The sequence below is a fragment of the Macaca fascicularis genome, chromosome 7 (assembly GCF_037993035.2).
Source record: "Macaca fascicularis isolate 582-1 chromosome 7, T2T-MFA8v1.1".
Taxonomy (NCBI): Eukaryota; Metazoa; Chordata; class Mammalia; order Primates; family Cercopithecidae; genus Macaca; species Macaca fascicularis.
The window spans coordinates 28265263-28291835 of NC_088381.1; the positions used below are offsets into that span (position 1 = coordinate 28265263).

Sequence of the window (26573 nt, forward strand, 5' to 3'; positions counted from 1 at the left end):
CCAAAGGAAAACAGGCAAAACAAGAGGTCTAAAGAAAATAGGGCAGCCTACGTCCAAGCAGCGGCATCTGTGGGCAAGAGCCTAGGCCGGAGCTAGGCTATTTAAAGTGGAGAGTTAGAGCAAGACTACAGCCAGGGCACATTTTTACCAAATCCAAGAAGGTTCAATAGCCCTCTTCCCAGTGACCAGGAGAGCCTGCAGCTGGGAAAGTGAAAGGTGGAAAAAGAGGGTTGCAGGAACTGGGAAACAGGCAGTCTGGGCCACTTCTTCGATCCTAAACATCAGGTTAATAGAAATTAATCTCTGAGTTTGCTTGCTAACTGAATCATACCTTCCTGTAGGTTGATATTTAAGAGTTTTTATTTAGAAGAGTTTTAGAATCTTTGAACTATTTGCATCTCCTTCCAGACTTCAACCCATAATCAGCATTAAAAGATTGTGAAGAGTTAGTTAAAGCCAGTTGGTGACAGAGTTGCTAGTGCCATGGATAAACGGCCATGAAAATAGTCAAAGTGCATAGTTTCACAGGTCTCTTCTGGAATTTCTACCCCATAGAAATGCGAACGTTCTAACACTCGAGTACCCAACTATCAGACATACCTGTATTTAAATGTAAATTCCACCAGACACTGGATTATTTTATCATTTCCATTGATTGTCATGGTTGAGTATTAACATTTAAGATAACTAGATCCTCAAGCGTGTGAGATTGTCATCTTATGTAATTAATGCTGTTCATCTGGAATTTAAGAAGTATCCCTTCAATTTGTCTTTTTATTCCTTTCTTTCTTACCTAGTTCGTAAGAAGAGAGTTGAAGCAGACAGAAGGTAAACATCCTCAGGGAGGAGTGAAGTTTCACCGTGGTGTGGCCATTGAAAAACAAATACTCTTCTTCTTCCCCATCGGGACCATTTTATCAAAGTTTGTTCATTTCCGTTAACCACATAACTAATAATTTAATTGTTATTCTTTTTTAGCACTACTTATTTATCTTGGATTTTGTAATATATACAATTGTTTTATTTGCTCATGGGCACTTCTGGCAACTTGACAAATGGACTGATGCAGATTTTAGAGAGTGACGACGTGGAAAATGAATTTAACCACTTTCTTATTGGGTTGTCTTGCTTTCTTACATGAACTTTTTTTTTTAATCATTGAAAGGAATTTAGTGTATAATATGTGTTTGTAATTGTGATTATGATAGAGGCCTATCTCTGTTTACATGCATAGCTTTGAGTTAGGCTAAATACATCAGAAGTGTTCTGCTGACCACATAAGAAGTTAGTATTGCCAATCTTTCACTGCATGTGAAAATGTGACCAATTTAGCACAAATTCTGTCTTCGTTCCAGAAAAATCAGTAAATGCACATGCCCTGTTGATTGGAGATCAGTAGTGTCATCTTCATAAAGCAAGACAACATTATGACACTTTAAAACAGTATTAGCAAAGAGGTCTATTTGTTAACCCACAAATGTAGCTTCAAGCCAGACTCACAGGTAGCAAAATGAATTAGCACACCTACTTTTACTGACTATTCAACATATATTGAATCTTTAACATGACTTTAAAGGATAACTATTTACAAAGCTGTTTTAAAGTTTTTCAAACATGATAGAAATTTTCTAAATGTTAGTAAGAGAGAAGCTTTTAAAACAGTACATTCCTGAATAAAACAATAATATTGTATCTTAAGGCTGTCTGATGCACATGATTGCATTTTTTTGGCAAATTTTAGAAACATTTATGGCTTTGTCTTTAGTGTAACAAGATCACAGGATGAAAGATGAACATTCAGGTTAATTATCTAGACTTTTGTCCGCAGTACATGATCCATCCAGACATTTGCGAATGTCAGGAGAAAAATGTGAATTATCATTTATCCAGATGCGTGTCATCTCAAGGACAAAGCCTGTGAAAGTACAGCTGAAATGGTTGCATTGTAGTGTGCATTAATCTTTTGATGTAGTGGTGTAAAAATGCAATGCTAAACTAAGGAAGCAGGTGACTGCAGCCTTTGGCTCAAGTGCACTACTCTGATAACTGTCAGTGCCTGAGGTTGTGATTGGTGACATTCTGACACTGCCCAAGGCAACTCACCCTCTATTCCTCCTTTCTCCCCTCCCTTCCAATTCATTGTCGTTTTTCTCTTCTTTTCTCTAATTTGTTACTAAACAAATTCCAGAGTTTGTTTAGTAACCGAGTGTTCCTTAGTTGCCTGGTAGCAATAAAACAAGTGAATAGGAAAATGATTAATATATTATTCTGTTATTCTATTTAGCTTGTAAAACACATGGAATCTGTTTAAGATAGCCCTTGTAAAGTTGGACATTTACCTGTATTATAAGTACCCACAGCTGTGTCTCTGAAGTCCTTTGAAATATCTCATTTTCTTGAAATTTTTTTAATTTTTGAGAACACAATAAGCAGAATATTCTAACACCTTTGGCCCTAAAAATCCTTTAATTAGTTTATGGCTTCATCTCCTTATCTATTTTAAAAACACAGTAAATACTGTTTCATGGTTTTCAGTCTGATTTTTCCTTCCTTTTCACCCATTTAGGTGTGATGTGTTGGAGTCAACTTGTACAGGCTTGCCAATTGTTATATTTTCAAGAATTTTGCAAACTGGTTGTTCAATACAGCCATTATTTAAAATGAAATGATGTGTACTTACAATTGAATGAATTATATTAAGGACAAAAGTAACAAATACTATACTCAAAAATCTTACATTTTACTATTTTCTAACCTCTTAAGATTATTTACATCTAGTAGGTATGTATGTAGAAATACTACTTAATAGTATGCTACTGAACATATCCTCTCAACTCCATGTTCACTACTTCTTGTTACTACAATGGCTTGAAATTGGCCGTGGTAGAAATATTTACATCACAGAAATTAGCAATATGTAAGAAACTGGGGCTTTCTCCCCCTCTAGATTGCTGGTTGATAAGCATTCATCAGCACACCACTGGGTGAAATTACAAATTTTTTTATACATATGTTTTGCTTACCATGTTGCCAAAGGGAAGAACATTTCTCTTAGATGTCTTTTCTCCTCTTTGGATTTGTTACAAACCTATTTAAGTGCTCAGTCCCTGACCTGCCTCTCCAAGTAAGCCTTTTTCTTTTTTTTTTTTTCTCACTCTCTTTCTTGCCTTGCCTCTTAAAATCCCGGACCCTATAGAGCATTCCTTGCAGCCCCACAGTGCTGTGAACTGGGGGCTAAAGCAGTTGTTGGCAAACTCTGGCAGAAAGCAAGAAAAAAAAAAAAATCAGAGTTCAACCATGGCTGTTTCTTTTGTACAAGCAGTTATTGATAGTATTAAAGCAAGATAATGGAAAATTATCAAAAATATAGCACTGTTTTTAGCTTATAAAATAGTTGGGTCCCATGCAACAGAGTCTACGAAATGAAATGTTGATTACTAATCAGTTTGTTTTATTATTACTTGTGTTTTTAAAGTGGCTTGAAAGGTGGCGTTTCCATGAGTATGCACATATTGACGATAATCCTTAGAAAAATATACACTTGAGGAGCCTATCCACCGTTTAATTAGCCTAGGACTTCATCCCTCTCTCTGCCCAAAGTATGTGGAAATGGTAGCTCTTTCATCATCATGGGCACAGTTAATCCTTTGCTATCCATTGTAATGGGGCATAATGTATATAAAATTTTTTTCTATGTATTTGTTTTGCCAGATACTGTGTTGAGATATTTGGCAATATTTGGATAACTGATTGAAGGGAGATAACTTCTCCCCAGGCCTATCTCCCCCCCACTTTTAGAGTTGTGCAGGTCCACTTTAAGTGTAAAATCATTCACCTGGACTTGTGGGCTCATATCACCAACATCTATTATGGCATATGTAGATGATGTTTAGGAGATAAACCTTAGAAGTCTAGAAATCATATGATTAGTTCAGCACTGCAGCTCCCCATCTGCTTATTGTGTATAACTGGAAGCTGTTTTCATCCTCATCAGCGTGATTAAATGACTTAGTTTCTTTCATCTTTGGAGGGTATAATGTAAATAAGTGTCGTGTGTGTATGTGCATGTGTACTGTCAGATATCTAACTAGGTATTTGGCTACATCTGGACAACTGATTGAAGGGAGATGCTCTCTCCCCAGTCCTCTTCCCTTGTCCTTTTTAGAATTGCTGCAGGCCCAGGTTAAATATGAAATTACTCCCTAGAGTTTGCAGTTTATGTTACCAACCACCACATTTTATAGCTATGTAGAGGATGACTCTTAGGAAATAAATATTAGAAGCCTAGAAATCATTTAGTTGTTCTAGCACCAAATCTATCCATTTGCCTAATGTATTTAACATTCCATCCTCATCAACATGATTAAGCCCCTTTCTTCCATCTTTGTAGGGCTCATTGTATATAAATATTTTGTACATAAAGATCATCAAATACTGTAATGAGGTATTTGGCTTCATCTGGAAAATTGATTGGAGGGAGACGCAGTCTCCCAGCCCTACTTCCCTTGTCCCTGTCCAAGTTGCTGCAGGCCCAGGTTAGAAGATTACCAACCTGGAGGGGCATGCAGTTCATCTTACAATAAAAGTCCATTCATTTAAAAACTCAGAAATCATCCCAGTGCCTGTACTCCTCAAACCAATTTCCCTAAGGGGAGACTGGCACACCAGCCCAAAGAACAGGTGCTTCTCTTCCAACAGAAACATGGCCCCTGACAGGGCACCAGCATTAGGGAAACCAATGTCTTCCGTATAGCTGCCATGAGAATATTTCAGATGCTCAAACTGAAAACTCTTAAAACCAATGTTAAGCATCAGCATGCTTTAAGTGTAAGATAGCCCTCTGGAATTTACAAACACATGTGCAGCTATTTCCTTGTTCACAGATATGATGTACTCAGCCCTCTCCTAGGCACTATGAAGGAGACAGAGGAAGCATAAAAATTCTGGACTAATATAATTTTATATGTCTTTCTGGGATTGGGGAGTAGATCGAGTGCCTTTTTTACAAAGAAGATCCCATATTTAATTCAAGTATTTATAGCATCAGCAAAAAAGGGCAGAGGGCAGGAAGTTGAGAACACTAGGTTCTGTGCTATGTTACCTGTATTCGGTAGAACTGTTTCTGGAGTCAGGTTTTAAGTCACAATCCTGAAGCTTCCTTCCCCTCTTCCACCAATGATGCAATAATAGCTGTTTTCGTTTTAATTAGCAGAGAACTAAGAGGAAAGGTCCTAGCTCTACCTTCCACTCGCAACTTCCCTTTACCTCCCCTTATTGCTTTCATCTCAAATATCCCTGCTACTCAACCAATCCTAAAGCTAACGTACTGAGACGCACACAAAGGAAAGGTGTGAGAGTGCTTGGAAGCATCCAGCTGAGCCCACTGGAGGAAAATCACACGATAGGGCCTCCTGTTGTGATACACTGGCCAGAGAAAAGCGCCAAGAACTTCAGGGATGTTATTCACTGCTTTCCTACTCCCCAGCACTAGATCAGATTGGATTTTACTTTGTAGTTCAGAAGTTAAGAAGTCAAATTGCTGACCGAGGTGGGGAAGGAGGATGGAAATTAAAGGTTTACATTTGTTTAATGGCAGAACTGAGATTTGCTCTGCTTACCTCTTTCCCATCTGTCTGTAATAGCAATGACTCAATAATCAGTAGACCAATGGAAGAGGAGTTGCAAGTTTAAATTTATAACCTGACTCTGGGTTCTGTTCTAGAAACAGTACATGTTTTAGAGGCTTTGCCAGTTGGGATACATTGTTGACTTGGGGGAGGCTGAAGGAGAGAGCTGACAACCTAGACACAGAAAAGAGTAATTAACTAACTAGATTTTCTTCTGATCTCTTCCATGGTAGTGATTCTGAGCACATTGGCCCAGCTAGTTGGTATGGTGAAGGGGCACCGTACTAACAGATTTGGAGACTGAATCCTAATCCCATCACCAACACTTAGCAGGTATATGATCATGGGCAATTCATTCAATTGCCTGCCAATTATAGACTATATAGGGGGAAGAGCACTGGATTTGGAGTCAAGAAACGTGGACACTTGGCTCCACACTTCCTTAGCTGAGTAACTTTGGGCAAACCACTTGGTCTCTCGAGCCTAAGGTTCTTTAGCTATAAAATGGGAATAATATCTTCACTAACTACCTCACAGAGTTGTGGTAAGAATATAATCAGATAACTGGATACAAACACTATATAAACTGGAAAGCGCCATACAAATGTGAGAGATCAGTTTTATTATCAAATCACTATTTTCCACTGCCTCTTGAATCGGTTTTATTCTAACCAACCATTACATCTTCCTCATCTTTTGGAGTGTGGGTAATTGAGGCTTGGGTGTGTCGTCAGGGACTGGAGTTATTTCAGCTCCCACATAGAGGTGGGAGAGGTGGTTGATGGGGGGTGGAAGTTAGATACCAGTGATGTATATGGTAGGACATTTTCCTGGGTCACTTTGACAGTACCTTGGGAAATTGTCAGAATCCTTGCAGAGGGCCAAGGCTGGGCACAAGGGAGAAAGCGAGCAGTTGAGAATTGAGGGGAGGGTCTGGAGCACGACTGCTCTCCTGTCATTGCTGCGGGTGGGCGAGGCTAAGACTTCAGGCATGACTGGAGGCCTAGGAGAGAAGAGTGTCCCTAGGGTTTCAAGAATTTTCATGCCTAGCAGCTGAGTAACAAGCACTAGTTCTGATAGATAGTGAAGGGGAGAAAATGCCACCTGTTGTGGGATCAGCTCTGCAGGGCAGCAGCTGCCTTGTTATCACCAGCAACCTTAGCCCTGGTCAGTAATATTTCTGCTAGGAAAGGTTTTGAAGCATGGCCTCCAAGGACTTTCATAAGCCCTTGGAGTCAGGACTGTGTCTCATCCATCTTTGTATCTTCAGTACCATCTCATAAGGTGCCTTGTACATAGTAGGTGCTTAATGAACAAATGTTGCTTGAATTTAGCTGTTGTCCAGCCCCACAGAGTTATGCTCCATTTGCCACCGTGTGATATTTTTGGGAAACAATACTGATTTGGATGCCAGCTGTATGTGACTTTGGGCAAGACTCTCCCATCTATCTTGTCTTCATTTCATCTGTAAAATGAAGTGAGTGGATTCAGTGCTCCCTAAGGTCCCTTCCAGCTCCAGTACTTGACAAGCCTATGATTCTAAATCGTTTCCATTGCCTATGAACATGGGTGAGTAATGCCTCCACTGCAGCTCTGTTTTTCTCCAGGAGGCTTTGTTCAGAGGAGGTCTGACTATTGCACAGCCAGTTTTTTCTTCCTCTTCAGCAGTTCTTTACTGTCTTCAGAATAGTTGTGGATGAGCGGCCTTTTCTGAAAGGATACTTAAAAATATATACTATTTAGGCTGGGCATAGTGGCTCATGCCTGTAATCCCAGCACTTTGGGAGGCCAAGGCAGGTGGATCACCTGAGGTCAGGAGTTCAAGACCAGCCTGGCCAACACGGTGAAACCCCGTCTCTACTAAAAATACAAAAAATTAGCTGGGCCTGGTGGCAAGAGCGTGTAATTCCAGCTACTGGGGAAGCTGAGGCAGGAAAATCGCTTGAACCCAGGAGGTGGAGGTTGTAGTGTGCCGAGATCACACCACTGCACTCCAGCCTGGGTGACAAGAGCAAAACTCCATCTCAAAAAAATAAATAAAATATATACTATCTTGCTCCTCAACCAGTGGGAAAGGAGAGGAGGGGAGGCAAAGAAAGAAACTGAGCACAGTAAACACAGCATTTTTTGTAGGCTCTTATTTAAAGTGTATGTGTGTATGTGTGTGTGTGTGTGTGTGTGTAAGTATTGACTAGGAAACAGAGGGAAGCCAATCAAAAGTATACTGTGCAATTGAGAGAGGCTGACCCAGGATTTAAAACTTCTTTTGGGTAATCTAACTGTGAGTAGATAGGAATCGGCCATATGGTGAAATGAGATCAATAGGAAATGTGCTTTTTGAGGAAATTTTATTTTAGTACCAAATGTTGCCAGTGACAATCTTCAGTTAAGAAATAAGTTATTCTGACCTAAAATTCTTATCTCCGCCACTTTGGTTTAAAAACAAAAGCTCTTATATACATGAAATAATTATATTTTAATTAAGCCTTTAGCTTAGTTGTTTTCATCTCTTCAAGGAAAATGAATAAGCAGCATTTTTCATTGTACTTAAAAATGTAAAATATCTGCATGCCACTAATCTGTAACATTTTACCAGTTCAGATGCCTGTAATGTGTGACTTTATGTGTGTCTGTGTTGTTTTGAAGATAACAAAGGAAGTAATACTTTGTAAACTGTTTAAACAAGTGTTTAAACTTCTATTGGCAACATTTATTGGGCTAAGCAGTTACTGAAAACTCCATATAGTTTTATTTTCCATTTGAAACTTCAATCAAATCAAGACTATTATATTCATTAGGGAATTAAAGACTAATTTGCCTTTTAAATGTGAAGTTGAACATTGTGTGGAAAGTAAATGTGTGATAAAGCAAAATGTATAAAGTTTGAAATATTATACTTTTACCCTGGATAATTATTCAGGACCCCAGTTGGCCCAAATAGGTGCAATTTTTAATACTTTGAAATTAGCCAGCCAGACTTAATGCTAAGGTAAATGTAAACTGTTTTAATTAATTAGCTTTCAAAGATATAATGTATCTATTTCTGTCAGGAATGATATTTCCAAATGAAAATGTAAAGAACATTGGGAATTAATAAACTTTCCTTTCGAAGTAAAAGTAAAGACTGGTTTTTATATGGCTAATTTTTAGACAGTGTTTCTTTAAAACAAATGGTTGGCTGCAGAAAACTATAAAATGTCTTTATTATGAAGAAACAAGACAACTACAAGTAGCCATAACAGAGAGAAATAATTCGTTATCAAACAAAAATGTACACATTTGGCTAAATAGTTAAAAATTTACTAGAATGAATGGGAACAGGAATACAGAAAGCCCAAACAGGTTAACTATTTTACCCTGAATTTTTTACACTAACTTTGGATTTACGTTATTATTATTTTTAAAGCCCTTCTGGTAATTTGTAATACTGAACACTAAAAATGATGAAGTTATGTTGTAAAGGTTTGACCCTGGAAAAACAGGAAAAGCTGTTCTTCCTGCCCTTCTGCTGAACTCTGTCCCAACTCTTGGATTTCAGTTTAGGCTGGTAAGGTTCAACTGAGAAACATAAAGAGCCAGTGTCTAATTTCTGTATTTGCTGTTTCACACCTTCTCTTGGACAAAGAGGTATAGTAATTATTTTGTTTAAAAGGTTCTCCCTTTCAGCCTATTGGGTTATAATGAATAGAGCAGTTAATTTTAAAAATCAACTTAGAAATAGCATGAGGAGAATATAACTTAACTGCTACCTGTGTGGAGAAAGACTTTGATGTTTTAGTTTATTAAAAGCTTAATGTGGATACACACAAAAACACACAAACAGAGCAATAAATTAAATCATGCCACCAGAGAAAATCATCTTCACTAAAAGGAAGACAGGAATGAAGGAAAGAAGGAAGAGAAAACCATAAAGTAACTAGAAAACAACAAAATGGCAGGAGTAAGTCCTTACTTAGCAGTAATAACATTGAATATAAATGAACTAAACTCCCCAGTAAAAAGACATACTATCTTTTTATTGGGCTGAGTAACATTTTAAAAAAAGGCTGACTGATCTGTTGCATACAGGTAACACTTTTCCTTTAAAGATACACAGGCTGAAAATGAAGGGATGGAAAAAGATATTTCATGCTAATGGAAACCAAAAAAGAACAGAAGTCACTATACTTATATCAGACAAAATAGAGTTCATGAGAAAACTGTAAGAAGAGACAAAGAAGGTCATTATATAATGATAAAGGGGTCAATTCAGCAAGAGGATATAACAATTTTAAATACATGTGCCCCCAATACTGGAGCACCCAGATACATAAAGCAAATATTGTTAGAACTAAAGAGAAAGAGAGAGAGAGACCTCAATACAATAATAGCTGGGGACTTCAACACCCCACTTTCAGCATTGGACCCATCTTGTAGGGAGAAAATCAACAAAGAAACATTGGACTTAATCTGCTCTATAGGCCAAATGGACCTAAGAGATATTTACAGAACATTTTATCTAAGCTGCAGAATACACATTCTTCTCAGCATATGGATCATTTTCAGGTATAGATGTTAGGTCACAAAACAAGTCTTGATATATTTTTAAAAATTGTGATAATATCAGGCATCTTCTCTGACCACAATGGAATAAAACTAAAAATCAATAGCAAGAGGAATTTTAGAAACTATACAGATACACGGAAATTAAACAATATGCTCCTGAATGACCAGTGGGTAAATGAAGAAATCAGAAAAATTGAAAAATTTCTTGAAACAAATGATGATGGAAATGGAACATACCAAAACCTATGGGAAACAGTGAAAGCAGTACCAAGAAGGAAGTTAATAGTGTCTACATCAAAAAAAGAAGAAAAACTTCAAATAAATAATGAGGCATCTTAAAGGACTAGAAAAGCAAGAGCAAGCCAAACCCAAAATTAGTAGAAGAAAAGAAATAAAGATAGAGCACAAATAAATGAAATTGAAATGAAGAAAGTAACATAAAAGATCAATGAAACAAAAAGTTGGTGTTTTGAAAAGGAAAATTGACAAACCATTACCTAGACTAAGAAAAAAAAAGAAGACCCAAATAAATAAAATCAGAAATGGAAAGGGAGACACTACAACTTATACTATAAAAATTCAAAGGATCATTAGTGGCTACTGTGAGCAACTATATGCAAATAAATTGGGAACCTAGAGAAAATGAATAAATTCCTAGACACATAAACCTATCAAGATTGTACCATGAAGAACTCCAAAGTGTGACCAGACCAATAACAAGTAACGAGATTGAAGTCATAATAAAAAGTCTGCCAGTAAGGAAAAGCCCAAGACCAGATGGCTTCACTGCTGAATTCCACCAAACATTTAAAGAAGAACTAATACCAATTCTACTCAAACTGTTCCAGAAAATAGAGGAGAAGGGAATACAAACTCATTCTACAAGGCCAGTATTACCCTGAGATCAAAACTAGAGAAAGACAGATCAAAAAAAGAAAATTACAGACCAATGTTCCCGATGAATATTGATGCAAAAATTCTTCAACAAAATACTAGCAAACTGCATTCAACAAGACATTTAAAAGATCATTCTTCATGACCAAGAAAAATTTATCCCTGGAATGCAAGGATGGTTCAACATACATCAATCAGGCCAGGAATGGTGACTCACACCTATAATCCCAGCACTTTGGGAGCCTGGGCAACAAGGTGAAACCCTGTCTCCACCAAAAAACAAAAACAAAAAATTAGCCAGGCATGGTGGTGTGCGCCTGTGGTCTCAGCTATTCAGGAGGCTGAGGTGAAAGAATCACTTGAGCCTAGGAGGTAGAAGTTCCAAAGAGCCAAGATTGTGCTACTGCATTCCAACCTTGGTGACTGAGCAAGAACCTCGCTCAAACAAAAAAACAACCAAAAAAACCCCCACCAGAAATCAATCAATGTGACACATCATATCAACAGAGTGAAGGATATAAACCATATTATCATTTCAATTGATGCTAAAAAAAAAAAAAAAAGATAAAATTCAATGTCCCTCCATGATAAAAACCCTCAAAAAACTGGGTATACTTTGGGAGGCCAAGGCGGGCAGATCACGAGGTCAGGAGATTGAGACCATCCTGGCTAACACGGTGAAAACCCATCTCTACTAAAAAATACAAAAAAATTAGCCAGGTGTGGTGGCGGGTGCCTGTAGTCCCAGCTACTCGGGAGGCTGAGGCAGGAGAATGGTGTGAACCTGGAAGGCAGAGCTTGCAGTGAGCTGAGATCGCACCACTGCACTCCAGCCTGGGCAAAAGAGTGAGACTCTGTCTCAAAGAAAAAAAAAAAACTGGGTATAAAAGGAACATGCCTCAACATAATAAAAACCATATGTGAAAGACCCACAGATAGTTTCATACTGAATGGGAAAAAATTAACTCTTTCCTCTAAGATCTGGAAAAGACAAGGATGCCCACTTTCACCACTGTTACTCAACATAGTACTGGAAGTCCTAGCTAGAGCAATCAGATAAGAGAAATAAATAAAGAGCATCCAAATTAGAATCGAAGAAATCAAATTATCCTTGTTTGCAGGTGACATAATCTTACATTTGGAAACACCTAAAGATGCCATCAAACAACTATTAGAACTGATAAACAAATTCCATAAAGTTACAGTAAACAGAGTCAACATATACAAATCAGTAGCATTTCTATATACCAACAATGAACAACCTGAAAAAGAAATTTAAAAAGTAATCCCCTGATGGTGCTTTTCATGTTCTAGCAATGCACACATTTTGGCCCTGGCTCCTGATACCACAAGTTTCTTTTATGTACTTAGGCTCACTTATGGATGCATCACTTTTAAAAGCTGGGAATTTAGGAAAGGTTCATAACATTTTTATAGAACTTTTAAGCTTTTTGAAGGGTAAACACTTGTAAAACTTCTCTAAAGAACTGGTTGGGTGCAATGGCTCAAACATATAATCCTAGCACTTTGAGAGGTCATGGTGGGTGGATCACTTGAAATCAGTAGTTTGAGATCAACCTGACCAACTTAGTGAAACCCTGTGTCTACTAAAAATACAAAAAAATTAGCTAGGCATGGTGGTGCACGCCTGTAGTCCCAGCTACTCGGGAGACTGAGGCAGGAGAATCACTTGAACCCAGGAGGTGGAGGTTGCGGTGAACCAGGATCATGCCACTTCACTCCAGCCTGGGCAACAGAGCGAGATTTCATCTCAAAAAAACAAACAAAAAAAAAATTAAAAAATTAAGGAGGGTAAAAATGAAGAGAGTTTGATTAATGGGTACAAAAATACACTCAGAATAAGTTTTAGTGGTTCAACAGCACAGTAGGGTGACTGTAGTTGTCAATCATGTATTGCATATTTCAAAATAGCTGGAAGAGATGTGAAATGTTCTCAACACAAAGAAATAATCAATGTTTGAGGTGATGACCAATTACCCTGATTTGATTATTACACATTGTATCATGTATCAAAATATCACATGTACTCCCATGCATATGTACAATTATAATGTATCAATAAATATTTAGTAAAAGACAAAAAGAAACAATTATTTAAAACTTTCAAGCAAATAGGGAAATAAGCTGACAATTACTATAAATATCAAGAAGGAATCCATTGGCTAGATAATTTAGAAAAAATATTGTTTTTGAGCCAATAAATGTTTATAAAACATTTAAATAATACAAGGAGGCCAGGCATGGTGACTCACTCCTGTGATCCCAGCACTTTGGGAAGCTGAGGCTGGAGGATCACTTGAGATCAGGAGTTTGAGATCAGCCTGGCCAACATGGCAAAACCCTGTCTCTACTAAAAATACAAAAATAAGCTAGGTATGGTGGTGCACATCTGTAGTCTCAGCTACTCGGGAGGCTGAGGCAGAAGAATTGCTTGAACCTGGGAGGTGGAGGTTGCAGTGAGCCGAGATCATGCCATTGCATTCCAGCCTGGGCAACAGAGCGAGACTCCATCACAAAAACAAATAATGATAATAAATAAAAACAAGGAAAGGTAAGCAGAAGTTATATCATATCACAACTCTGGTCTTGGTAGAAGGGTTTGGGGTATCTAGCATTTATCATTTAAAGACCTGAATTTAATTGTTATTTACTTCCATTTATGACAGGGATCATATTCATTCACTCACCTGAGCTGAAATTTGGCTTTCTGTGGTGACTGTAGGAGAGTCTAACAATGGACAGCACTGGAAAATTATCACTTCTATACTAAACGTTAAACTGTTTAATATTATTAAAATGATATTAAAATTTGGGGATAATATTTTAGGTTTATGTGTATATCCCAGAAGTTTATTCTTTAATAGTGATGTTTGTCATCAACTTCGGCTTCAGCTGAAGAGTGACTCATTTTTTGTCCCTTTTGGCATTTGGCTGAAATATGTATTCAGTGCACCTCTAATGGAGGCATAATGGGGTATGAAAATATGGGAAAGGCAAAATTAATTCCAGATGATGGCATTAGTGAAGGTTGAGTGGGGCAGACATTTGAGATGGACAATGAAACATGAGGAGGCGTCTAACAGGCAGAGATGGGTGATAGAAAAAGGGCATTTCAGGCCAAAAAGTATGCTTGAATCTTTCCTATAAAACTGTATGCACACAGGCGTGGTGGCTCATGCCTGTAATCCCAGCACTTTGGGAGGTCAAGGTAGGCACATCACCTGAGGTCAGGAGTTTGAGACCAGCCTGGCCAACATGATGAAACCCCGTCTCTATTAAAAAAACAAAAATTAGCCAGGCATGGTTGTGCACACCTGGAATCCCAGCTACTTGGGAGGCTGAGGTTGCAGAGAGCCAAGCTCACACCACTGCACTCCAGCCCGGGTGACAGAGTGAGACTCCATCTCAAAAAAAAACTGTATGCACCCAGCCATGATGCTTGTCTTCTGTGATTCCTGCCTCCCACTGCTTCCATAGGATTCCTACCTCCAAGCTTCCATAATGAAATCCTTACCTTTTCGTTTCAAATTTATGTCTTTAGTTTTTCTCAACTCTCCTATAAATACATGTTTTTACATACACATAGAATATGCTTATGTATACCGAAGTAACTATTTCCTATAGGAACTCTTTGATAACAAGAAAAGTGCTGCTGTTATTAATTAGCATATGATGATTCAGTGTGACACGCTTTCTGAGTTACTCTGGCTGGAAGTTTAGAGATAACACTAATTAGAGCTTGTAATGTTAACATATTAAGTAGAGTCGGAGTGTCATTTTATCTATCACTTTCACTCTAACCAAACCCTGAACACTAATGGGAACCATACTCTGTCACTTGTTCAAATATTTTACCTGAAGTCCTCAGATTTGTTCTCTTTAGTGTGTTAGGATGTTGAACTTCAACGGTTTTCCATTACTTGAAGTGGGTTAAATGCAGAAGGTTGGGGGTGCCATACCACTTCTAGTTCAGATCATCATGTTTCTTTGATTAGGCACTGTAGTAGTCAATTTTTGCTAAGTAAGTCTTTAGTAATAAACGAACCTAAACTTCAGTTTCCTCTTTGCTTACATTATATTATGTCAGCTAGTGGCTGAGGCTCTGACCCACGTAATTTCTTATTCTAGAACCCAGGCAGAAGGACCAGCCTCTATTCAGAACATGGCTTTCTCTTGGTGGAGGGAAAGAGCAGGCACACTAGTAGAGAAAGGCAGTGACTCTTAAAGCTTCCACCCAGGACTGTCTGATTGTCACCTCCACTTGTATTTTATTGACCAAAGCAAGATTCATGTTTCTAAACTTTCTGATTACAATATGACATTTATCTGAGGAGAGGAGGAAAATCCCATCATGGGATCATAGCCAAGCCTGGAATGCCTACGGGGCAGCACTGGAAGTCACATAGTAGTGGGCAAGCCTGTCTATTCCTCTAAAGGAGAGCAAATATTTGGTAACAGTATTTCAATCTACCACAGGCATTTAGTGGACTTACCTTTTCACTTATTTATGTAAATATAATTTCCAGGCTTTTCCTGTTTGCTTTCCTCCAAAAATTATGTTTCCAACTATAAGCGAATAGTGGCAACCCTAAATTATGTCTTTTTAAAAGAGAACTCTGTCTCTATTTCAGGACTTTCACAGGATCTTATTCTCCTGTGTAGTCAACCCTCTTGCAGCTAGTGTTTAAATCCAAACCAGGTCACTGGCTGGCATTCACAGGTGAATCTTCTGGTTCTGTGTCCCAAGAGAAGAGCAGGAGAGAGGGGGAAGAATGCAACATTCATTTATTTACAAATATTTATTGAATACTTTCTGGGTGCCAGCAGTATTGTAGATGCTAGGGATGGAGGAGTAAACAAAGCAAAGCTTCTTGGGGCTTCCACTAAGAAAACAAGCAATATGATGTTATGTGGTAAAAGTGCTATGGTGACAAGTAAAGAAAGGAGAGAATGGGTAAGGTGATAAGAGGAAACCTTTCGGAAGTGACATTTGAGCAGAACCTTCATTAAAATGAGGGTATGAGCTAGAAGCATCTGGGAGGAAAATCATTCTCCTGCATAGCATAAAGACTCTGAGATGGGGAGAAACTGGGCAGGATTAAGAAACCTCAGGGAGGCCAGTATGACTACAGCAGAGTCAGAGAGAATATGTGGTAGGAAACAAAATAATCATATACAGATTTGTAGAGGTGTTAATTCTGGATTTTATTCTAAATGTGATGGAAGCCATGAATGGTTTGGAGCAAGACGGCGACATGATCTGATTTGTTTTTAAAAGATCATTCTGGGCTGGGAGTGGTGGCTAACGCGTGTAATCTCAGTACTTTGGGAGACCAAAGTGGGCAGATCACCTGAGGTCAGGTGTTCAAGACCAACCTAGCCAACACGGCGAAACCCCGTCTCTACTAAAAAATAGAAAAAATTAGCCAGGTGTGGTGGTGGCGGGGGGGGAGGGGGTGCTGTAATCTCAACTGCTAGGGAGGCTGAGGCAGGCAGAATTGCTTGAACCCGGGAGGCAGAGGTTGCAGTGAGCAGAGATCACGCCACTGCACTTCAGCCTGGGCGACAGAGAGAGACTCCGTCTCAAAAAAAAAAAAAAAAAAAAAAAAAAAAAGTAATTCCGACTGCTAATATAGAAAATGTGTTAGAGCAAAGGAGTGGAAGAAGTGTGGAAGGTTCTACCTCTTTAGTGCTATCCAATACTAAGGTACTATTCTTAACATCTCTGGCCCCATATGTGGTTTTTAATGTACACAGATTTAAGAGATTCATGTTTATAAGTTTTGTGATTAAAATATGATAATGTATGCCTGAAAAAAGGAAAAAATCCACCATTAAATTTTGCATTATTTTAGAAAAAGGAACTAAAATAAGATGTATACATTTGATAGGAAAAATTTGAAATGAATAGCTAAAAGAAAATATATTTAATATTTGCCTAGCAGCCTATATAGGAAGGTGAGAGAGGAAAAGTGTAATAGATTAAGTCAGTCAGACACTGAATTTAAAAACCTCTCTGACCAAAGCAAAAGAAGCCATATTGCAGAGGAAAGTCCTTCTTAAACCATATCAGCTGGGTATGGTGTTGCATGTCTATAATTTCAATACTTTGGGATGCCATGGTGGGAGGATCCCTTGAGCCCAGGAGTTCAAGACCAGCCTGGGCAACATAGGGAGACCCTGTCTCTACAAAAAATAAATGAAAAAAAATTTAGCTGGGTGTGGTGGCATACGCCTGTAGTCCCAGCTGCTTAGGCTACTCAGGAGGCTGAGGTTGGAGGATTGCTTGAGCCCAGGAGGTCAAGGCTGCAGCAAGCCATGATAGCACCACTGCACTACAGCCTGGGTGACAGAATGAGACTGTCTCAAAAAAAAAAAAAAAATTGATGAGATTTAGGAGACACATCAGTCTGATCAGCAGTGGAAAGCACATTAGAACTTGACTCAAGAGAACTGTGTCTCATCTCTGGATCTCCAATTACTGGCTGTGGGACCTTATACAAATTACTTAACTTTTCTGAGTCTTCATTTTCTTATCTATAGAAATAGAGGATGCCAGTTTATTCTTTATAGAGTTTTGAGGATTAGATGAGATATTACAAATGAAGTGCTGGCCCAGTGATTGGTATGTATTATAAGTATAAACATTCATATCAACCTGAATTATGTAGGAAATTGCACTCAGAAAGCTGTTATCTCCAAGAGATTGACCTAAAGATGGTATAGAAAATAAAATGCAATGGCCACAACACTGAGTATTGACTGTCCTCTAAATATTTGCAATTGAGAAGGGTTTTTTCCTGGTCAGGCGCGGTGGCTCACACCTGTAATCCCAGCGCTTTGGAAGGCCAATGTGGGCAGATCACGAGGTCAAGAGTTCGAGACCAGAATGGCCAACATGGTGAAACCTCGTCTCTACTAAGCGTACAAAAATTAGCCGGGCATGGTGGTGCGTGCCTGTAATCCCAGCTACTCGGGAGGCTGAGGCAAGAGAATCACTTAAACCCGGGAGGCAAAGGTTGCAGTGAGCCAAGATCGTGCCACTACACTTTAGCCTGGGCGACAGAACAAGACTGTCTTAGAAGAAAAAGAAAAAAAAAAAGTTTTTTTTTCCTTAAAAACCCAAACCATCAGTGATCTCCATTGCTGACATTAGTGGGTGCCAGTTGCATGAAATTCCAGGATGTTTATCTAACCTAGGGTGCTCCCTTCTCTGAGGGGAAGAAGTAGATGCCAGGAGAGGTTTAAACCATTAAGTGGCTCGCATACTGGGTGTGGCTGGAATGTACCTCAAGCAGGCACGTCAGTCCACTTCTTTGGCTACATTTTTGAAAGGTTGTGTCGAAGTTTAGCATTACTCCTGGGGATGGTCTGCTCCTGAAGAGCAGGCCAGGAAAATTCCCAGTAAGTGACTAAATGAATAAATGGTAAAATGTCGCAGTTCTCTCTCCACAGAGTCTCGCACAAAAGGTAGCCATTACATAGGCCACTGTCAAACAGTCCTCTGAGAGATTCCCATACTCTTCCTCTTCCCTCTAGACTACCCATCTACCCCAATCCCTCCCTTGAGCAGCCACTTCTGTTTTTTCTCCCACTACAGCAGCCAGCCCCACCGCCTGGTGCAGAGCTTGAAGATGGAATGGGACGATAGGATGGGCAGAAACTGCCCTGGAATAGCTACATCATCCCTGGTTGCATACCTAAGAAAACCACTAGGGTCACCACACCCTGGAGGTGACATTCGCATGATTTATGCCTCTCTTGGGCTTTAGATTTTATTCCTTTACTTTTCTATAACTCTGTCATGGCCAGTTTAAAGGGCTCAATGTCATGTCCTCCCATTAACAACCAAGACTACAGTGCAAGCCCTGCCGTGTGTGCTTCTTTACAAAAGGTCAAAGTAAAAAGGAAATCTATACCGAAGAGCCTCTAGATACTATTTCCAGCTTCGGGGGAGTCCACAGTCGGTACTTCCACGGGTAGAGAACATTGTCTCAGACTGGGATAAGGGTTGGTATTCGCAGTCCCCTTCCTATGTTCTGTCCATTGTAAAGACCGGAGTCCACGCTGAGCCTCGCCCTCCTCGCTGGAACTACAACTCCCAGGATACCCTGCGGCATGGGAGTGCGCACGCGCGTCGGAGGCGGAGGAGGAACCCGCCGCACCGACAGGGCGGTCGAGTGAGGGAGCTGCTGGCGGGTGGGTCAGGCAACTCCTTGGGAGGCCGACGCGGGCGCACGGGCGGGTGCTGGGAACCGAGCCTAGGCTTGCGGCCGGCAGTTTCCGTGGATCTGTGAAGAAGTCGGCGGCCCCTGCGGGCGCCAGTCAGGTAAACCCAGCCCGGTGCTTTCCAGGAAGTCCGTCTGCGGGCGCGGGCTGGGGAGTCGCACCGGCCATGGTGGCTGAGGAGGGAGAGCTTGTTGCCCGCCCGCCGCCCGACTCCTGGCTCCTTCCCGACGGGTCCGTCTAGGGGAGCGGGGGCACACGGGGGCTGCTTCTCCGCGAACGGCCCGGGCCGGGGGCGTGGGGCGCGCTGGGCGTCGCCGGCCGGTCGAGGCGCGCGAACCCGGCGTTCCCGGTGAATCACCCGCGGCCCGGGCGCCCGGGTTCAGGACCGGCCCCCTCCCCTCCCGCGGAGCCGCGGCCAAGCTGGCTCCCTGCACCCCACCCAGCATCGCCGGGACACGATAGCACCAAGCCTCCTTCAAAGGCTTCGGCTTTTTAAAAATTGGGGCGGCGGAGTAGGGGAGCCAAAACTTAGGGCACACCCTTTTTGTGATTGAAATGTGGCTGCCCTTGCATTCACCGATTTGATCTGTCTGCTCTTAGAATTAAGTTCCTAGCTCCCAGGCAGCACAGCTGGATCCGGCTGGGAAGTTTGTGTGTTAGTTTGTTTTGAGGACGTGACTGGGTCGTTATATTTTTGCTTGCAGCGGGTGGTGTGTTTCCTCCGCAAGCCTGCATTCTGATTGCAAACAGAAATGGGAAACAGCCAGTTTCTTTCTTTCTTTTTAATGTTTAGTTAAGAATCGCATTTCCAACTTGCCCTTGGCCTCTGTTAAAACCAAAAGTCATCTGGCAATGAACACTGCAGTAAAACTTACCCCAGGAGGCCATACTTCAACAGGAAATAAGCCTGTGGAGATTTAAGTTAGTTATGTGCAGTTTTCCTTGGTTTGTAACATTTTCATGCAACTCATGTGTCCTTTTCTGAGAAACTTTCAGATTAATTTTTTTGGCAGATTAAATTGATTAATTAATTGGCCCGTCAAAAATATATTAGGCTTGGAAAAATAGCTTTACCAAGGCTCATTTACTCTTGCTAGTTTCTTCTTCCTAGGCACCTTTTCACCTGTAAGAGTCAGCAGTTATAATATTACAGTCCCCTTTCTTACACATTCCTACGAAAGGAACAAAACTAATTAAAATGTCCAAATATATTTTAGCTCTTTGAGCTTTCTTTGCTTTTGCAACTCGCAGAAATTCTAGTTTGCTAATCTTTAAAATTAGGTTGTTGGACCAGATGACCCCCAAGATTATTCTGCCCCTAAATATCTCTGGTTTTTAAAAGTTCATTTATTTTACTCATTCAGGAAACACTGGCCATATGAATTCCAAGCCCTATGCTAGCCATGAGAAAGAGCAAACATGAGTTCTTGAGAATGCTGTAGACCTACTGCTCAATTTTATTTCATCATGTATTTTTTTATGACTAATTCCTAAATTTTGTGGTATATCCAATATGCTAACCTACACTGTAATTAATAACTTCATCTGAAGTTAAATACGTACAGGTCAAATCCCATTCAAAGATTTTTCGTTCGTAATTACTGGCCCATTGAAACAAAACAGGTTTGGTATGACAGAAAGGCCCTGAATGGTGGAGGGCAGTCTTTTCAAACTTTAACATGCGTAATTCACTCAGGATATTGTAAGCTTGAAGTAGAACCCAAAGTCTGTATGTCTGATAGGTAATGCTGTCAGAGACCACACTTTGAATGTCAAGTGTGGGGAGGTAATTTTAGAGATATTTTAAGGTGTTTTTAATGGCAATTTAAATACTGATACTGATAACTGATATTAGATACATAATTGATGGCTTTTTCAACTCTCGGTTTTTTAAAATACTGTAATCCTATTAACTCTAACAAGAACAATTGTCTTCATAAGTTTTTCTCTTTCTTTCCTTTTCCTTTCCTTTGCTAGTTTGTCTTTTTTCTCTTTGCTTTTTTTTTTTCTCTCCTCCTCTTCCTTCCTTGTTTTCACTCACATTAATTTGGCAGTTCATGAATTCAAGTATGTGTCTTGCCCCATTCTGTACAAAGTAGTGTTTTAGGCTCTTGGTGACTATGTGTAAGACATGAGGCCAGGGCCGGGCTTGGTGGCTCACACCTGTAATCCTAGCACTTTGGGAGGCCAAGGTGGGAGGATTGCTTGAACCCAGGTGTTTGAAACCAGTCTGGGCAACATAGCAAGACCCTGTCTCTACAAAATAAAATAAATTAGCTGGGTGTAGTGGTGATGCTTGTAGTCCTGGCTACTCAGGAGGCTGAGGCAGGAGGATTGCTTGAGCCCAGGAGTTTGAGATTACAGTGAGAGACAATGATTGTGCCACTGCACTCCAGCCTGTGTGACAGAGTAAGACCCTGTCTCTAAAAAAAGAAAAAAAAATTATATATATATATATAAAAATATGAATGACATGGTTCCTGTCTAGGACCTTATTCTCTTTGGGATTAGGCAGATGTACTTATGTGTAGTCCACAGCACTTGTAAGAGCCACCTCTAGGGAGTAAAAAGGTAGTAGATATTTAGGAGAGATCTTTTCCAGTTGTAGGAGTGGGGAACAAATAAAGTCAATATTTTTTTCCATTCACTGGTCATCTCTTTCCCCAGGCTATACTGTTTGAGTGTATGTGACATATATCTACATATAGTGCAATTCTGTAAATTTATTTTATTTGGAACCTTAGATGAGCCAGAAACATGAACATAATTAGAACCGGATGTGGTGGCACACTTCTGTAGTACCAGCCAATTGGGAGGTTGAGGCAGGAGTATCACTTGAGTCCAAGAGTTCCAGGACAGCCTGGGCAACATAGCAAGACCCTGTCTCAAAAACTAAAACAAAAGAGAAAATCAGTTAGATCTGAGCAATATCATAGGGAGGATGAGAGGCTGTGGGGATAAAAATATACCTGGATAGAGGGAGAGAGAAAGATAAAGAGGAGGATCCAGTAAACAGTAGAGGGAAAAAAGACTTTTAGTAAGGTTTTCTGGTGTCAGTCTGATGTATACTGATATTTAGGCTGTGTTATAGCTGGCAAACTATTCTTCACGCTTTTCAGTTGCTCTTAAATTTAATATGTGTGAGCTTTCTTGATTAGACTAGATTAGACTAGATGAGGAGGGCATTATTCTCTAGTTTGTATGGCTAAATAGTCCTTGCTGACATTTGATTTACATGCAGTTTTATGTCAGATCCTTTAAAATCACAAATATATGGAGAGAAAAATGGTATAGACAATAGAAAATTCTACTGGGCCTATAACTGGTCCATTAAGTTCTTGTTTAAATTGTAAACAATCAAATTTAATTTGGTGTTTATAAAAAATTATATATGTGAACTTACATTCTTGTATCTATATGTGTCTGTAATCCATTAGCTTATTTACAATGATGAAAGAATAGAAGTGTGAATAAATCAGAATGTCTCATGATTGAAAATGCTGTGTAACTGCAAATGCATTTGTGTAGTCTTGAGGCGTTTCATTTGAAACAAAATTGTTAGTGTGTATCTTGAGGCAGAATGCTACTTTGTATTTTATTGATGTGTAATTGACATTCAATGAAATGCACATGATATCTAGTTCAAGGAGTTCTGACAATTTTCTACACTGTAAACTCTACCAAAATAAGATAGAAAACTTTTTTTTTTTTTTTTTTGAGACAGTCTGTCTTTGTAGCCCAGGCTGGAGTGCAGTGGCGTGATCTCGGCTCACTGCAAGCTCTGCCTCCCGGGTTCACGCCATTCTCCTGCCTCAACCTCCCGAGTAGCTGGGACTACAGGCGCACGCCACCACACCTGGCTAATTTTTTTGTATTTTTAGTAGAGACGGGATTTCACGCTGTTAGCCAGGATGGTCTCGATCTCCTGACCTCGTGATCCACCTGCCTCAGCCTCCCAAAGTGCTAGGATTACAGGCATGAGCCACTGCGCCTGGCCAGAAAACATTTTTTTTAAGTCACCCCAGAAAGTTCCCTCACCCACCTTCCTCCAAAGGCAATCACTTCCTGACTCCATAGATTTCTCACACTACAGAGTTTTTTTGACTGGTCTTGGACTTCACATAAATGGAGTCATACAGCATGTGCCTTTTTGTGTTTGGTTTCTTTCATGTAAGAAAGATTCATCTATGTTGTTGGCAAGTATTAGTGGTTTGTCCTTTTAAGTTGTTGAATAGTATTCCATTGTACGAATATACGCCAATTTATGTTTTCTCCTTGATGGATATTTGGAATAAAGTTGTTATGAACATTCTTTTACAAGTTTCTTTTTCTTTTCTTTCTTTTTTTTTTTTTTTGGAGACGGAGTCTTTCTCTGTCGCCCAGGCTGGAGTGCAGTGGCGCGATCTCGGCTCACTGCAACCTCCGCCTCCCAGGTTGAGGCCATTCTTCTGCTTCAAGTAGCTGGGACCACAGGCACCCGCCACCACACCCGGCTAATTTTTTCTATTTTTTTGGTAGAGACGGGGTTTCACTGTGTTAGCCAGGATGGTCTCGATCTCCTGACCTCGTGATCCAGCCGCCTTGGCCTCCCAAAGTGGTGAGATTACAGGCGTGAGCCACTGTACCTGGCCTACAAGTTTCTTGATAAATACCTAGGAGTGGAGTTATTGAGTCATATGGTATGTGTATGTTTAACTTATTAAAAATCTGCGGCCGGGCGCGGTGGCTCAAGCCTGTAATCCCAGCACTTTGGGAGGCCGAGATGGGCGGATCACGAGGTCAGGAGATCGAGACCATCCTGGCTAACACGGTGAAACCCCGTCTCTACTAAAAAATACAAAAACCTAGCCGGGCGAGGTGGCGGGCGTCTGTAGTCCCAGCTACTCGGGAGGCTGAGGCAGGAGAATGGCGTGAACCCGGGAGGCGGAGTTTGCAGTGAGCTGAGATCCGGGCCACTGCACTCCAGTCTGGGCGACAAAGCGAGACTCTGTCACAACAACAACAACAAAAAATCTGTCAAACAGTTCTCCAAAGTGATTTATACACAGGAGTTCTACTTCCTCCATATTTTTAGTGTTGCCAATGTTTAGTGTTGTCAGCCTTTTCATTGTTAGTCATAGTACAGGATGTATGGTTGTACCTCATTATGGTTTTAATTTACATTTTTCTGATGATTAAGAATGTTGAGTGCTTTATCATACGTTAATTGGCTATGCAGCATCTTTTTTTGTGAATTGTTTGTTCAAGTCTTACCTAGTCTTTCATTGGGTCATTCATCTTTTTATTGTTTGTAGGAGCTCTTTATATATTCAAGGTACAAGTTCTTTGTCATGTATGTAGATAGATGTGTTGGCATTTTTTTTTTTTTACACAGTCTGTCCCTTGTCTACTTCCTCAATGATATTGCGATGAGCAGAAATTTTTAATTTTTATAGTCTGTTTTATCAATTTTTTGTATTATGGCTAGTGTTTTTTGTCCTGACCAATAAATTTTTACCTGTGCCCAGGATTGCGAAGAAAGCTTTTTCTTCTAGAAGCTTTATTTTTCTAAGTTTTTCATTTGGGTCTGTGATTGATCTCAAAGTAATTATTATTGTGTTATAATTAAGATAGGGGTTTGGGTTCATTTTCCCCCTGGATATCCAGTTGTTCCAGCGACATAGGTTTAAGAAAACTTTAGGCCGGGCGCGGAGACTCACGCCTGTAATCCCAGCACTTTGGGAGGCCGAGACGGGCGGATCACAAGGTCAGGAGATTGAGACCATCCTGGCTAACACGGTGAAACCCCGTCTCTACTAAAAAATACAAAAAACTAGCTGGGCGAGGTGGCGGGCGTCTGTAGTCCCAGCTACTCGGGAGGCTGAGGCAGGAGAATGGCGTAAACCCGGGAGGCGGAGCTTGCAGTGAGCTGAGATCCGGCCACTGCATTCCAGCCTGGGCTACAGAGCAAGACTCCGTCTCCAAAAAAAAAAAAAAAAAGAAAACTTTAAACATAGGTTTAAGAAAAACTTTCCTTTCTCGGCCAGGAGTGGTGGCTCACACCTGTAATCCCAGCACTTTGGGAGACCAAGGCAGGCAGATCATTTGAGCCTAGGAGTTTGAGACCAGCCTGGGCAACATGACAAAACTCCATTTCTACTAAAAATACAAAAATTAGCCAGGAGTACTGGCATGCACCTATAGTCCCAGCTGCCTGGGGGGCTGAGGCAGGCAGATCATCTGAGGGAGGTGGAGCCTGCAGTGAGCTGTTATCGTGCCACTGTACTCCAGCCTGAGTGACAGAGTAAGACCCTGTCTCAAGACAAAACAAAACAAACCTCTTTTTTGTTTGTTTGTTTTTCTCCATTAGATTGACTTGGCATCTTAGCTCATCAGCTGAGCTACTTTGCATTTTAGTTGTGCTTATATTATCAGTTTCTTAAGCATGGACCCTGATCTTAAAAATAAAATTTTTATGCTCCTCTTCCAGATTGGAACTTGACTGAGATTGATCCAGGGCTAGTTACCATATATTTCCCCCCCCGTTTTGTTTTTCTGCTGTTGTCCCCAAGATTTAGTTTCTTGGAGAAAAATTACAGAACCCTACACAGAAATGGACCAAGGGAGATGTGTAGGATTTCACCTCTGCAAGGCTTTTGGTGCAGGTGGGCTCTTCTGGTAGTCTTCAGCACACCCTCTATGCTTGCCTCTCCTCTGCCACTTTTCTTGAACCCCCATTATTATTCCTTGTCAAGTCATCTACTTTCTGCTTTCCTTAGACATTGGCCAACATTCCAAGTGATATAGTGTGCCCTCCACCAGAGAATAGCTGCCACTGCTTTAAGCCCCTTAACCTTCCCTCCTACCTCAGAAGAAACTGTTTCCTCTTTTCTTCTCTCACTGCCTGAATCTGGTCTAGCACACAAGGGGAGCCTCTGCAGAAATGTTATTTGAACTGGTCCCTGAAAGATGTGAAAGGATTTGAACATGAGAAAGAGTGCAAAAGGACATTTCCTGTGTAATGAACCGTGTGATGTAAGGGCTGCAGGCGGAAGAGCATGGAGGCGTACTTACTTCTGTGTGACACAGGGTGTGTGAAGATTGCTCCTTTCCCTTTACTTCTTCTTGCCCTGGCTTCCCTCCCAGCCCCAAGCTTTTTCAGCCTGTGCTTTGATCTCTTTGCTTAGTATATACTTCTCCACCCCTCTCTGTCTAGCTAATTCTGTCCCTCCCTGACCACCCACAGTGATCTCTGAATTTCTGTACACTAATAGCTAG

General features: G+C 40.4%; 2 protein-coding genes across 4 annotated transcripts in view; both read left to right on the forward strand.

Moving 5' to 3' along the window:
* TMOD2 (tropomodulin 2) overlaps positions 1-8744 on the forward strand; it is a 65743-nt gene extending 56999 nt beyond the window's left edge. The window contains exon 10 of one of the 2 annotated variants that reach the window (XM_015452464.4): positions 798-8744. In XM_015452464.4, coding sequence (XP_015307950.2) covers positions 798-832 — 35 coding nt within the window. In that variant the 3' untranslated portion in view covers positions 833-8744. The remainder of the gene's footprint in view (positions 1-797) is intronic. The other variant, XM_015452465.4, reaches the window with a different exon arrangement.
* Positions 8745-19232: 10488 nt separating this feature from the next.
* Positions 19233-26573, forward strand: part of TMOD3 (tropomodulin 3) — a 79877-nt gene continuing 72536 nt past the window's right edge. For both annotated transcript variants that reach the window (XM_015452833.3, XM_005559574.4), the window contains exon 1: positions 19233-19416. The gene's annotated coding sequence lies outside the window, so the exon portion shown is untranslated. The remainder of the gene's footprint in view (positions 19417-26573) is intronic.